At 53.1% G+C, this 13,589-nt stretch overlaps 2 protein-coding genes across 4 annotated transcripts in view; both read right to left on the bottom strand.

Moving 5' to 3' along the window:
- Positions 1 to 1,506: 1,506 nt before the first annotated feature.
- On the bottom strand, positions 1,507 to 4,598 carry NRN1L (neuritin 1 like). Its single transcript, XM_086847477.1, has 3 exons — positions 4,489 to 4,598; positions 2,027 to 2,189; positions 1,507 to 1,945 (listed from the first exon to the last, which is right to left on the bottom strand). Exons 1-3 carry the CDS (start codon positions 4,544 to 4,546, stop codon positions 1,672 to 1,674), a joined length of 495 nt encoding a protein of 164 aa, XP_086703603.1. The 5' UTR covers positions 4,547 to 4,598; the 3' UTR covers positions 1,507 to 1,671.
- A 717-nt stretch (positions 4,599 to 5,315) lies between these two features.
- Positions 5,316 to 13,589, bottom strand: part of EDC4 (enhancer of mRNA decapping 4) — a 33,440-nt gene continuing 25,166 nt past the window's right edge. For all 3 annotated transcript variants that reach the window (XM_086847424.1, XM_086847425.1, XM_086847426.1), the window contains 7 exons: positions 12,929 to 13,084; positions 12,093 to 12,208; positions 11,268 to 11,433; positions 9,903 to 10,089; positions 8,483 to 8,702; positions 7,618 to 7,781; positions 5,316 to 6,362 (listed from right to left, as the gene is read on the bottom strand). In XM_086847424.1, the coding sequence (XP_086703550.1) occupies positions 6,170 to 6,362; positions 7,618 to 7,781; positions 8,483 to 8,702; positions 9,903 to 10,089; positions 11,268 to 11,433; positions 12,093 to 12,208; positions 12,929 to 13,084 (1,202 nt within the window). In that variant the 3' untranslated portion in view covers positions 5,316 to 6,169. The remainder of the gene's footprint in view (positions 6,363 to 7,617; positions 7,782 to 8,482; positions 8,703 to 9,902; positions 10,090 to 11,267; positions 11,434 to 12,092; positions 12,209 to 12,928; positions 13,085 to 13,589) is intronic.

Here is a 13,589-nt window from a genome sequence, read left to right on the forward strand (position 1 = left end):
CCGTGTCCCATGGGGCACCGGCCCCGGCATCAGCATCTTCCCCCGCCAAGGGCTGCCGGGAGACCAGATGTTTTGTGTCCCCCCCAGCCAGCTCCAGGCTGGTTAGTGAGATGAATAACGGGAAATAAATACAGTGTCCCCCACAGAGCTGAGGAATCAGCAGCAACCGCTGAGCCCCACGCGATGAACCAGCAATCCTTTTAGCGTTTCCCTGACCGAGAGCCTGGCAGAGGACTGGGACAGCCAGGGTGACATCCCAGAGGTTACCAATCACATGTTTAAGTTACCAGACTTTGCAGGAACAGGTTTTATGATGAAACAAGCAATATTTTTCCCTGGCTCAATGAGGACAGTGACTACTGAGCTCCTTGCTCACACACTGAAGGTTTTCTGCCACAGGAGAGTGTGCAAAGGTTTCCCTGGGCCAAAACCATGTGCCCAGCTGCTGGAATGTTTTCGGGACACCCTTAAAGTCAGGAAATCATAGAAACAGCAGCAACTTGCTACCCACTGCACACAGGAGCTCATGGCTCCTGCTCTCCGCTGAGCCTGGAACAATCCTCAGAGCAGTGGCATTTGTGTTGTTGGCCAGAGGATTTTGTTGCCTGTCCCAAGTGGGATGGTTTCCCACATGCCAACCAGATTTACCCACCACTGCTGCTGGGGCCTGGGGCCACACCAGCAATGAGCCACACCACAGCTGGGGTGGCCCATATGCAATTCCAGTGGCCCTTTAGGCAGTGGGTGGGGAGTGGTGGCTGTGCCCAGGAGAGTGGGGAGGATGCCTCGCCAGCCCAGGCCTTGGGGAGCTGGTTTGCACACTGGGCTTTAGTAGCTGGGAAAAATATCATAAGTTTTCAGCATAACAGCCACAGGAATGGGAACTAGAGCATTTTCCACTGATGAGATACAAGTTTAGCCAAGTGCAACACCCACAAATCATCTTGGTTAAACTTCAACAAGTTCCATGTAAACCTGGATGAGATTTCCAGTTGCCTAGCTTTTTTACCTCCATCATCTTGGTTAAAAAAAAATCCCAAAAACTCTCTCTTCCCTGTGAACCATAGTTTTCTTCATAACCATAAATACAGCAAGGCCAGAATAAAAGGGGTGGAAAACAGAAAATGTCACTGGAGGTGCCCATCAGAGGACAAGCTATTTGCTGCCAAAAAGACAAAGAAATCTGCACCCTGTGTTTTCCTAAGGTGCCCTTGAAAACGAACAAAACATTTGACCCATCTCTAAAGGGAGTATCTGCTATGCCAGCCCTGAAAAGCAGGGGTCAGGGAGCACCAGGGTAGTGGGAATCGCCCCCTCCTGGGGCTGTCCATGGTCCCATGGACTGCCTGGCATGGCCATGGGCAATACACTGTGGGAACGGAGTCACAGACCTTCCCACTGACCTTTCTTGGGCACTGGTGCAGGGAGCATCTCCTCTCCACTCCCCAGAGCAAGCACGGGGCTTGGCAGGGGCTCAAGGGGCATCCCATGGCAGAGAGACATGAGAAATGTAAAAGTGTCTTTTAATATAAATATAAATCCATCTGAAGTGCTGCGGGAGAGGACCGTGCCCCGCGAGGGATGCCCGGAGGGAGGTGGGCATGGCGGGGACGGGCCAGCAGCCGGGGGAACCGACCCGGCATCACCTGGGCACCCCGCGGGCCAGCAGGGCTACAGCCGGGCCAGCAGCAGCGGCAGGGCCAGCAGGGCCAGCAGACGGGCGTGCAGGGAGGGGGCCGAGCTCCGCAGAGTGGCCTGGTTGGTCTCAGCGGCCGGCGAGCCCTGGGGGCTGGCCAGGCGGCCCCGGGCGCTGCACAGCTCCTGCAGGTTCCCCTGGAACTGGATCTTGCGGGACTCCTGGCGCAGCGACTCCCAGATGGTGGCCGCTTCCACGGGGCATCTCGACAGCACCTCGCTGGCGCAGGTGTGGAAGTCATCCCAGGACCTGGGGAGGAGGGCGGGAGTCGGGGGCGGCGCTGGTGGCAGGTGACCCCGCCATCCCAGCGGCTCCCGCGGGGACACTCACTTGCAGATGGTGTCCAGCTCCTGCGCCTCCTCGCCGCCCTCCTCCTGCTGCTGCTGCCGGACGCTCTGGGCCATGCTCTCCCCCAGGCTGATGAGGCAGCTGGCGAAGCCCCTGTAGATGGTGTCGCACTGTCCCGCCATGCTGACGGGCTCCTGGCTCGCGGCTGCGGGGCACAGAGGGGAGAGACCGAGCTGAGCCCCCGCCTGCCCGGCTCAGAGAGCGTGGCGTAAGGGTGTCACCGGGCGGGGGTGACACTGGGCTCTGAAACGTAACGAGGGGCTTCCACATCCCCCCGGACCCTCCCTGGGCGCTCGTAGTGACCCTTCGCTCCTGGCCAGGGAGCCCGGCGCGATGTGACGACCCCGCAGCGATGCTGCCATTCACCGCAGGGCTCCTGCCGGCCGCGTCCCCTCGGGCCTCCCGGGCTCTCCCCAGAGCCATCTGTCCCGGCCTTTATCCCCTGACAGCAAAGATTAATTTGTGACTACAACAGAAAAAAACAAAGCAAAGGCTCAGCAAGCTCAAGTCCCCGCTCTGGCTGCAGTGGGAAAGAGGGGGAAAGGAGAAAGGAAAGGAGAAGGGGGAAAGAGAAGGGGAAAGTGGGGAAGAGAAAGAGAAAGGGGGAGGGAAGGAGGAAAGGGGAAAGGGGAAAGGGGAAAGGGGAAAGGGGAAAGGGGAAAGGGGAAAGGGGAAAGGGGAAAGGAAAGTGGAAAGGAGGGGAAGAGGAAAGGTGAGAAGAAGAAGGTGGAAGAGAAAGAGGCAAGGGGAAAAGTGAATAAGAAAGGGGAAAGGATCAAGAGAAAAGGGGAAGGGAAAGCAGGAAGGTGAAGTGGGGGAGGGAAAGGGGAAGAAAAAGTACAAAAGGAAAAGGCACAAGTGCAAGTCTGGCTGCTTCATTCTGAGAAGCCCCGATTCCCTTCTCCACTTCTCAAACGATTCACCACTGGCACTGGCCAAGCCCTGGTGCCATACATGGGACAATGGGTGACAGGGTGTGTTCATGAGGGCTGCGAGTGCATCCATGAGCGGTGGGAAGCCCAAAAGGAGCTGGTGTGTGACTGGGTCACAGACCAAACCTGCATGGTCCTCAGCTATACCCCAGAGGTCCTGCAGGCCAGAAGATGTGGGGTCTCTGTGCCAGTTCACAGGAGTTACAAAAGTTCTGGAAGTGACATGGGTGTGCACCAGGGAGGTTTCTAATTGAGGAGAGCCTTGTGGCAGACCCCTGTGGAAAGGTGACCTCAGAAACAGCTGAAAGTTTCCTGATGACTGCTGAGGCAGCCGGGATGTCTCCAGGGAGCCGTGTGCCTTGCTCCTGGCATCCCCTGCCTGCACCCCTAGAACAGGGTCCTGAGCAAAGTGGCTGCAGTAGAGACGAACACCAGCGCTAGCCTGACATGATCACAGGGCACTTTAGGTGTTTGTGATGAGAACCCCCTGAGCACAGCACCGAGGAAAGTATCGGACTAATGCAAGACACGTTGGTCATAAACATCGCAGGTATCAATAAAGTGGGATCCATTGCTCCTCTTTTGACCCAGGGAAGAAGCTTGCCTCCCACCAGCCTAAGGACCCAGCAGCTGGCAGGGCCAGATGATGCCTCCCCTCAGCCGGCTGGTCCCTGCCGCAGGCTGAGGTTTCACCTCCTGGACTCCTCTAAGGTCCGGCACAAGCCCTCCCCTACGCTCAGCTCCCTCGCCACGAGGCTGGGCAGGGCGAGCAAAGGAGAAAGCAGGAGGGCAAATCACCCCCTGCTGCTCTGCTGAAAAACCATGGGGAAAAACCTCCTCCCGGCTCCGTCGGGAGAAAGCCCAAGGCAAAAAGCACGGAGGAAGTTTCCCAGGGTGCTGCAGAGCATCCCTAGCTCCCCAGCGGGTGCCGACGCAGCCATCCTGCTCCTGGGGAAGGGTCGGAGTCACCCACTCTCTGAGCCTAAAATCAACCAGAGGTCTGGCGGTCCTTGTCCTCCATCGTCCGTGCAGCCGGACCAGGCTAATCCCAGGCTCCCCATCCCTATTCAGAGCAGAGATGTCACTGGGTACCGCTGTGCTCCGCATCCTCCCTCAGCTCTCGGAGGAGCGGGAGTGTGCAGGGGACACGCTGGTGCCAGTGAGGTGCCGGACCCGTGGGGTAACAGTCCCCCAGTGATCGGGATGCTCTCCGGCCTCGGGGAACGAGGGCAGCAGGGAAAGCCAGCAGCTGCGTGGGGTGGGCACACAGGGCTGGAGAGCCAGAGCTCGGGAGCTGTCCCCGCCCGAGCAGAGATCCCGGACACCGCCGTGAAGCCGCGTTCCTCCTTGCCCGGCATCTCAGGACCCGGGACAAGGGTGGACGGATGGCTGAGCCGTGGGGCACCCGGGCACCGCGCTCCCCGCAGCCACAGAGGGGACGGGACGCGCCCGGGGGTCCCGCTCCCTCCCGCCAGCCCCCCAACCCCGGCGGGGAGAGCCCGGGGCACTCACCGAGGTGCAGGAGCAGCGGGCACACGACGCCCAGCAGCCGCCAGCAGCCGCCGCCCATGGTGCGGACCCCGCGCCGCCGCCGCCGCCGCCGTGTGCTCCGCGCCCGCCGCCGCCGGCAGCCCCGGCCCCGCCGCCCGCCCCCGGCACCGCCCCGGGACCGGCCCCCGGCCCGCCCTGCCGGCCCCGCCGAGGGGCTGCACCCCGGCCCTTGCAGTTCACGGAATCACACGATTGTTTGGGTTGGACGGCACCGTAAAAACCATCTCGTTCCAAACCGGCAGGGGCACCGTCCAGCCCTGTGCCACCTGGTCTTGTGAACACTTCCAGGCATGAGGCATTCGCAGCTTCTCCGGGCAACCTGTGACCCACTGTACTCACAGGGAATACATTTTTCCCAATATTCAATCTAATCCTGCCCGCTGTCAGTATGAAGCCATTCACGTTTGTCCTGTCACTCTACGCCCTTGCCCAAAGTTCCTCTCCAGCTCCACTGAAGCTCCTTTATGTATTGGGAAGGTGCTGCAAGGTCTTCCCAGAACCTTCTCTTCTCCAAGAAGGAACAGCCAGAGACCTTTTTGCTGTGAAAAGGGGAATTAATGTCCTCTTCTCACAGCCAGCAGGCCACTATCACCTCCTGCCTCTCCCAGGAAGCAAGACCAATATGCCCTGCTGGACTCTCCCAGGAAAGCTTGAGCAGAGACTCGGAAAAAATCTGGGAACAGAGAGGGCATCCTGGCCTCTCACCTCAGGCTCCAGCCTGGAGATGGTTTGATATCCTCAAAGACGCCTCAGTCTTCCCTCCATCACACAACAGAAGAAGTCCACACTTTTTTTTTTTCTCAAAAAGTTTTTTATTGAATTGTTCTTAATGTTATTTCCAAAAAAACAAAAAAACGAACAACAAAACCCCCCAAAACTTCAAAATTTAGATAAGAAGAAAAAACCTCGGTGGAAAATCAAAACTAATGTCTGAAACATGGACATGCTCTGATGCACAACAGAACTGGTGGCCCCCCTGGGGCTCTTGCAGTTTGCTGCTGCCTCAGCACCCTGACCCAGAGCCCCTCCCTGGGGCACTCCAGAGGTATCACCCCCTGCCCAAACCTGCCTCTCTGGGTCAGGTGGGCCGGGCACTCCACTGTGGATCTGGAATTAATGAACCTCAGAGTAACTAACTAATTAATGAATTTTAACTAATCCCTCTTGCTCAGCTGACCTCCTCCCTGTGCCTTCAGCCTGCCAGGGAGGGGGAGTTTGAGCCCTTCACTAAGGTGTGGGTACAGGTTTCTGGGCAGCAAGGAGCGCTGGCAGCCCCTGTGCTCGGGCTCAGCGCACACCTCGCTGCTCCCTTGCTGACCACAGCAGATCCAAACTTCTAAAGGGGTAACAAATCCATCGGCTTCTGCTGCATGAGACATGGACTGCCAGCCAGCCTTGGGGACGGATGGGCAGGTGAAGAAGAGATTTAACTCTCAAAAAAGAGGCTATTTAGGAAAAATAAGCCAAGTGAATGTTCAGTGACTATTTGGAACTATACACAGATGGCGTTCGCCTTAGAGACATCACACACGTGTTGATAGATTTTCTGGCAGGAGCTCTTTACACCAGCCAGACGCCGTTAGTAACTACGGATCTGCTGGGCGGGCTTCGGTGGAGCAGCCCACCAGGCAGCCAGGTCCTCCTAGGTCATGCCAGGGGTGACCAGGCCCTGGAGCATGATCATGAGGCGACGCGCAGGTTTGCTCAGAGGGTTGTGGGGTTCCACCTGCAGGAACTGGAAGAGCTTTTGCCGCACCTGGTTCATGACTGACCCCATGTGGTCTCGGGTGATGGGGTCGCTTTGGTCCAGGTGCATCACTGCATCCTCCAAGTAGCTGAAGGAGAGAGCAAGGTTAGGACCAAACCCAGAATCTGATTCAGTTCATGTCAGCACTGAAGACGCACAGTTTTGTTCCCCACTCCACCCAAACTCTGCAGTATTTTCAGTTGTCATGAAATACATGTTCCTGACTCACAGCAGAGTCCACCTATCCCTTCCTAAACATGTGAGGTCAGCCTACAGCTCCCACCCAGCCTGCCCACCTGCTCCACAACCTGGCTGCTGGAACTAAGGCAGAGGCAACAGCCAGCGAGAACTCCCCACAGTGCTGGAGGTGACTCTCAGCAAATATTTGCTTTAATACCTTTAAGCAGAATTAGTCACTCATTAGACAGTACAACCCCTCAGCAGTGAGGCTCAGTTTGTGTAGGGTTACAATAAAATCCATCCAGGAAGGGGTGGGAGAAGATCAGGACTTTTACCAACAAGACACTCAAGTTCAGATGAGCCACCAGCTTTTAAACACAGCCTGAGTAAGGCAATGTGGTCACTGCAGGTTTTCAATAACAATCCAGTTTAAACTCTACAGCAGCAGCTTTAACCCCAGTTACCAGCCTGTAACTTGACTGTAACCAGAAGCTTTTTTCAGTTTTTCTACCTTGCTTTGTACTTATTGACTTAAAAACTCGATTTAAGTAATTTTTCCATACAAGCCATAGTCAAAACCTGTAGGTACCTTAACAATTTAGCTTTTAAGGGCAGATAGCAGGGTTTTGACTCAGACACTAAAAATGTTCATGGCAAGTATCAGTACAGTCACTATTTTGTCACACAAGCTTGGAACATCCACCAGAAATTGTACCAGTAGCTCCTGCTGCAGCCTCCCACTGAGCCTTGCTGATAGTCACGACAAGAAGCTGCCGACACAAAGTCCAGTGATGGGTTAAGAGTTGAGGATAGAGCAAACTTGCCCTGGTTATTAGACTGTCCAGGGAACATGGCACTATCCCTCCTTTTGCCTCCACAAGGAAATGAATCCTTGAGGAATGGGGATCACTGCACAGGCTGCAAATATTTACAGGCTACAATTCCAGAGGTACCAGCACCTACTGCTGGGTATTCCTTCCACTACTACCTCAGGGCAGAAAAGCTTTCAGTGGCAATGCTGACATTTTTCTGAGTTACCACTGGCTGTAAACATGCCACTAACAGGCTACAAAACTCCAACTTCTAAATTCCACCTCCCACTTCCAGGCAGTGAATTTAAAGCCAGGGCTAAGAACAGGACCCAGTTCTCTTGTCATACTCACTTCAACTTCAGTTCTGTCCGTGTGCCCAGATCTGAAGAGAGCTGCTGAATGAGGGAGAGCAGCACAGGCTGGGACAGAGGGCATGGATGCTGTCCAAATACTTGCTGAGTATCCACAGTCTCACAGACATATAGAACCAGGTTGAGATCAGCTGCTGTTAGAGCCTGCAAGGAAGACACAGCTAGAAATGCACAGGAACCAACAGGCAGGTGAGGAACACAGGACAGAATGACAGTTCTGGGATGCTCAGTGGCTTGACAGCCTCCTCTGGGAGCAAATATCTCTGCACCTCTGCTGTACAGGCCACCAGGGCCATCTTTAGGTCCTTGCTCTATGCTCTGAGGACACATGTGTCTGTTCCAAGCTGAAGAGAGCACAACCAGACAGAGGGGAGCAGGTTACTGTCAGCAGCATGGAGCAGGGCCAGCAGTGCTATGATTGCCAGAGGAGTTTGTCTGCAGCAGCTCAAACAAATCTGCCTGCATGTTCAAAAGTCAAAGGCAAGGTCAGGCCCCAGCTGGTAGATCTGCCTGGAGAGGCTTATGAAGCTGTTTCTCTTCAGAGGTGCTCCACGTGTCAGTGCTGATGGCAGAACACGCTGGTTTACTGGAGCACTGACACTGTCCTGACAGGACATGGGCAGGGATGACTTCTGCTACCAAACTGCTACCAAATCATGGAACCTGCATGGCTCTGGCTCCACCTCCATGAGAGCAACTGCACCCCTCAAGCACTCTACTGCCACAGGTCTTTTCAGTCAACTCCTGTGTAAGCTGTTGTGAGATTATGTGCCTGCCCTTAAGGAATCCTTTTTTCCTTCTCAGTCCCCAACAAGCAGTGGATGACTACCAGGAAAGCTAGGTACCTGCTGGAAAGCTTGGTTGAGGTGTCCCTGCTGGAGGAGCTGAAGGATGTGAGTCTGCTGGGACTGGAAATCCATGTGAGTAGAGGGGATGGGTGTCCCAGCTGCCGAGCGCATTGCCTGGACAATGCTCGAGGTGACAGCTGCTTGCTGCTCCTTCATAGCCAGGCTCACTTCTCCTTTAATGACTCTCTGCACCTGGGCCAAAATAGACTCTTGCATGCTGAAAAAAACAAAACAGAACCCATGGGCACCTGAGAATGAAGAGCCAAGGGATAACACTGCACAAAGCTTATACCAGTGAGAAAGCACAGGCTGGTTTACTTATTGTAGTGGGGCTCCCTAAGGGCTCATGAAACAGATCTGAGGCACAGGCAACTCTGTGGCCAACACCACAATGTCCCAGTCCCAGGGTGCACCTGGAAAATGCTGGGATTCTGTGCAGGAAAGTGACATTTCAGGGTACTAAGCCTCTCATTAAACAGTGTTTTAAATCTTCAATGTCTCTGGCTCACAAGCAAGGAGACTAAGCTGTGGGGTTATCCCCAAATGGGGCCAGCCTCCTACAGGAGATCTGTCAGATGCACTTCCTAGTGTGCAGATGACACCTTTAGAATGAGAACACACACTGTGCCTGTGACTTCTCCACAGAAGAGGATTTCACAGTGCAGACTCTGCTGCTCTGTGTGACACCTTTTCCCTCAAGGACTGGATTCTCCCCTCTCACAAAGGGTACAAAGCATCAAACCTGTTCTACCACAGGTAGAAAAGCAGGACTTCCCTGGGAACAAGCACAGACCATGCAACAAGACCAGGATTTAGTCTCGTGTCCTTTATGGCAACTTTGGCCTGCACTGAAGACCCCAGTGTGTTCTGACATATGTTCTGGTGGCTCAAAATAGACAAGTTTGTTCTGCCCCACAGGTGACCACCAGCCAATCCCATTGCCTGGCAATCTGTCGCTGCCTCTCAGCATGAATGTGCTGGAGGCACTGCTGGGATCCCATCCTGAAACCAGAAGGGCAAAGCACAAACTGCTGCAGAGCAGCTCTGGGGAGAGAGAGTAGTGTGTAGAAACTGTATGCCTGAGGACACTGAGTAAAGAAAAGCCTTCAAAAGATTCCTCTGAAATGATCTTCAGGAAGTATTCAGATTTGAGTGTGCTTAGAGGTGCCTTAGATCCTTCTGATCTCCACTGTGCACATGGGACCTGGGGAAAAGCAGGCCCTGAGCTTCCCAATACAGCTGGGAAACCTTCTGTGGGCAAGTCACCAACCCACTTGCTTTGCCATATGTGCAGGGCCAACAGGCAGCCCTGCAGCACTCCTGGCTTGCTTCCACAGCTAAGCAGGGAGAGGTGCTTGTGATACATGCATGTACATCTCAGTGACATCTCTTTCCACAAGCCCAGCTGCCAACTCACTTGCCCACGATGATGTGCAGCTGGTGCTGCACCTCAGCATGGACACTGGCTGCGATGGTGGACGCCAGCTGCTCCGTGGTGCTCTGGAAGGTGCTGATGAGCTGCCGGAGCTGGTTCAGCAGCGGGTCCCGCACTTCCTGCTCTCGTACCTTCTTGTTCTTCAAGTGAGCCTCCAGCTGCTGGATATCTGCAACAAGCAGAGAGGGAGATGTTTGTGCCATCTGTACCTGTGGAGATGATCAGGGCACAAATCCAGCTGCCAGGCTCTACATGTTCTCCAGCAGAAGTAATTGCTGAGCCTGTGTATGAGCACAGGACAGAGGAGAAGCGCAAGCCTTGTTTTGGGCTGTATTATATTAAACTAGAAACCCATCCTCCAGTCTCCCCATCACACAGGATCACACAAGACAGCAACAAACCCACCAGTTCTCCTCCAATAGACTTGTCCAGGCACTCATTGTTCAGGGGAGATAAAGGCACGAGTGAGGGTGTTTTAATTCACACGTAGTGTGAATTGTGATCTGCATTAGTTCAATGTTCATGAAGAAAGAGGGGGAACTTTTCTGACAAAAAGGAAATCATGTCTCCTGAGACTTAAAACCTGTATTTTAAAATATCTTATGAACTGGCCTGATCAAAAGGGAGAAGAATGTAAGCTCTCATATTTGTAGGAGACTCGTGCAACAGAGGAAGGTGCAAAACAAACAACAGCTGGAGACACCCTGCAGATCCATGGCCAACAGAAGTCACTATGCTAACAGTGGCCACATTCAGGCCCTCTCAGAAGCCAGCTCTGCAGAGCAATACCTGTCCAGCTTCCCCAAAGGCCATGGATCTGCATCCCAAGCCTGAAAACAGGAATGATTTTCTGCAGTGCATCAGTGTATAGCTTTCCTTACATAAGGGTATACTCTAGTTCAGCCTATGTCCACACTGTTCAGCCACTATTTAACCTCTGATCATCCCAGCAGCCTTCTCTAAACCTTCTCCAATCCATTACCCCTCTGAGAGGAGGGTCTAGCTACAGGACTACTACCCTCTCCACTCATCATGTTCCTGACACCAGGATGGAATAATCCTGCAGCTGGGTTTCCTACTCAATAGATGAAGTCACAGATCCCCAGAATACAGCTGAATGTTTTGCTATGTGGGCTACAAAGACCAGAAGTGAATCCCTATTCTTATGGCACCACCCACAAAAACCTCCCCACTTCTCCTTCTCAAGTATGAAACAGAACACATGGATGGGCTAAGAGGTTAAACACTCATCAATGAAACTCTGAAAGGTAAAAACATATGGCCAGCATGGTGCCAGCCACTAATGCAAGTAGTGCAGAGAAGACTTGAAGAAGAAAACCTACTCACATTCCTGTGTGCCCTGCTTGAAGGTGTCATTGATTTGCTGGAACATGGACTGGCAGCTCTTCTCAAAGGCTGGCAGCACGACGCTCTGGAAGGCCTCCCTGTAGGCTGACTGGATGGGTCCCTGCAGAGTGTCAGCTGTGGCCCTCACAACACTGTCTGTAAGATTCTTACAAGCACACACAGAAGATCCCAGAAAATTAACTACAGTCTGCTCCAGGACTAAGGGTGAGAGCAAACACCAGGTCCCTGCAACACACCCACAGCAGGCAAGGACAGCCCAGTGTCCAAGGGTGCTCCCTTGGCTCTTCCCACTGGCCGCTGCACCAGAACCTCTGCTTGCTCAGGGCCTGCCCAAAACCAGCACCCCTTCTCTGTACTTCTGCTGTAGAGCAAGGGAAGGTGGCAGAGTCAGGCACAGCCTTTCCCCTTCTCCTCCTTCCTTCCCAAACAAACATCATTCCCTGCCAAGGTAAGTAAGCAGTTTGTGTCCCCTAAATAATGTAGATATGGAGAACAGAATGGAGCCAGTCAAATCTTTGCTGACTGACTTGACTGAGTTGGCCCTAAAAGTCATTGTTGTGGTGAGAAATTCTACTCTAGTAGAAAATGAACAACTTGGTAAATGAAAAAAGTGTTAATCAGGCAAAGTGGGCAGGGGAGCATACAAGGAGCTTGTCCTCTAATGAGACCATGAGAAACTCTGACTACCAGCAGCTAAACTGGCATTACCTAGAGACAGAGGTGAGAGGAAAAGGCATAAGAAGTTTCTACCCAGGCAGGTGACAACTCAGTGTGCCCTGGAAAAGCTACTCCAGTGCTCCTTACCTTTGATTTCACTAGCTTGGTAATATTCTCTTTCAGTGTCCCCTCAACAGCAGTGAGCTTGGCAGCAATAGTATTACTGAGCTGGCTGATGGTAGGGTCCATGCTCTTGGAAATGCCTAAGCATAACAAAAAAAGGACAAAATTGCAGCTTTAAGCCTAAAGTCACACTTCAAAGCCTAGAAAAGAAAATGGAATAAAATGATTCTTGGATATGACACAGCAAGGGACAATGATTGTAAACTTTGCTTGGGGAACTAAGGTTGGACATTTGAAGGAAGTTTTTGCTAGGAAGGTAGTACAGCTCTGAAAATCACCATGAGTTGTGGAACCTCCAGCCTTGAAGGTTTTTAGGAGTTAGTGTGACAAAGTCATAGCTGACCTGATCCAGAATAGCAGGTAGCCCTGCCTTAGGCAGTTACTGGCTTTCCCACCAGCAGTTTTTTAAACATTTCCTTATATGCATGGTGCCAGTGCATTGGGAAAGGGCAAAGACAACTTCAAGTTTGCTCCAGACAGGTCTCAGCATTGCCCAACTCATCAGCCTCTTTCACCTTCCTCCACTGAACAGACTCCAAAGGTGTTAGAGATTATAATGTAAGGTCAGACCACACACTGGAAAGAGAGGCTTCCCTCTGGGAGCCTCATGCTGCTTCTAAACCACAGCCCCTCCCCTCAGACTACAGGGGGGCCCCAGAGCAGAGTGTTGTGCAGACAGACTGCTGTTCACACACCCTAACATTGGCTTCATACAATGCCAGCACTTTCCCAGTGTGCTTTTGATGCCGATGGAGCTACCTGCAGGGATCCACCTCCCAGACTTAGGCAGCCACACTCACACTGGGGCACTGTCTTCTTCATCTCCTCCCGAATGGTCCTCTCCAGACGGTTACACACAGCTGTGGACAGGGACTGGGACAGCTGCTGGGACAGGTGCTCCTGGAGCTGCCCATTGCGCTGCTGCCCTTCCATCAGCACCCGGTCCAGTCTTCTCTCTAAGGACAATTTGTGTTAAGGAGCACAACTAAAGAGTTCCTGTCTACCCACAACATTCCCATCCACAAAGGTGGACAGCAGCCTCACCTCCAGAGGCTCAGTGAGAGCAAATGTGCAGCTATGGTGTAAGAGTGGTCTCCTAACATTACTGCTGTGTTCCTGAAACAGGGTGCTCTTAAACAATTGATCAATGTGCGAAAAGAGCTTTGGAAGGCAAGACAGCAAAGTCAAACAGCTAAAATAATTTGGACAGTACTGTTTCCTGCATACTGTGATTAACTTGGCTGCCCCATTAGCAGCTCAGCCCCAGCCAGCCACTCACTCACTTCTCTGCAGCCGGATGAGGGAGAGAACTGGCAGGGTAAAAGTAAGAAAGCTCCCAAGTTGAGGTAAAGACAGTTTAAGAGGTTAAGCAAAAGCTGCACATGCCAACCAAACAAAATAAGGAATTAATTTACTACTTCCCACTGGTGAGCATGTGTGCAGGCAGGGAAAGCAGGGCTC

This window comes from Cyanistes caeruleus, chromosome 12 (assembly GCF_971803275.1).
Source record: "Cyanistes caeruleus chromosome 12, bCyaCae1.hap1.1, whole genome shotgun sequence".
Lineage (NCBI taxonomy): Eukaryota > Metazoa > Chordata > Aves > Passeriformes > Paridae > Cyanistes > Cyanistes caeruleus.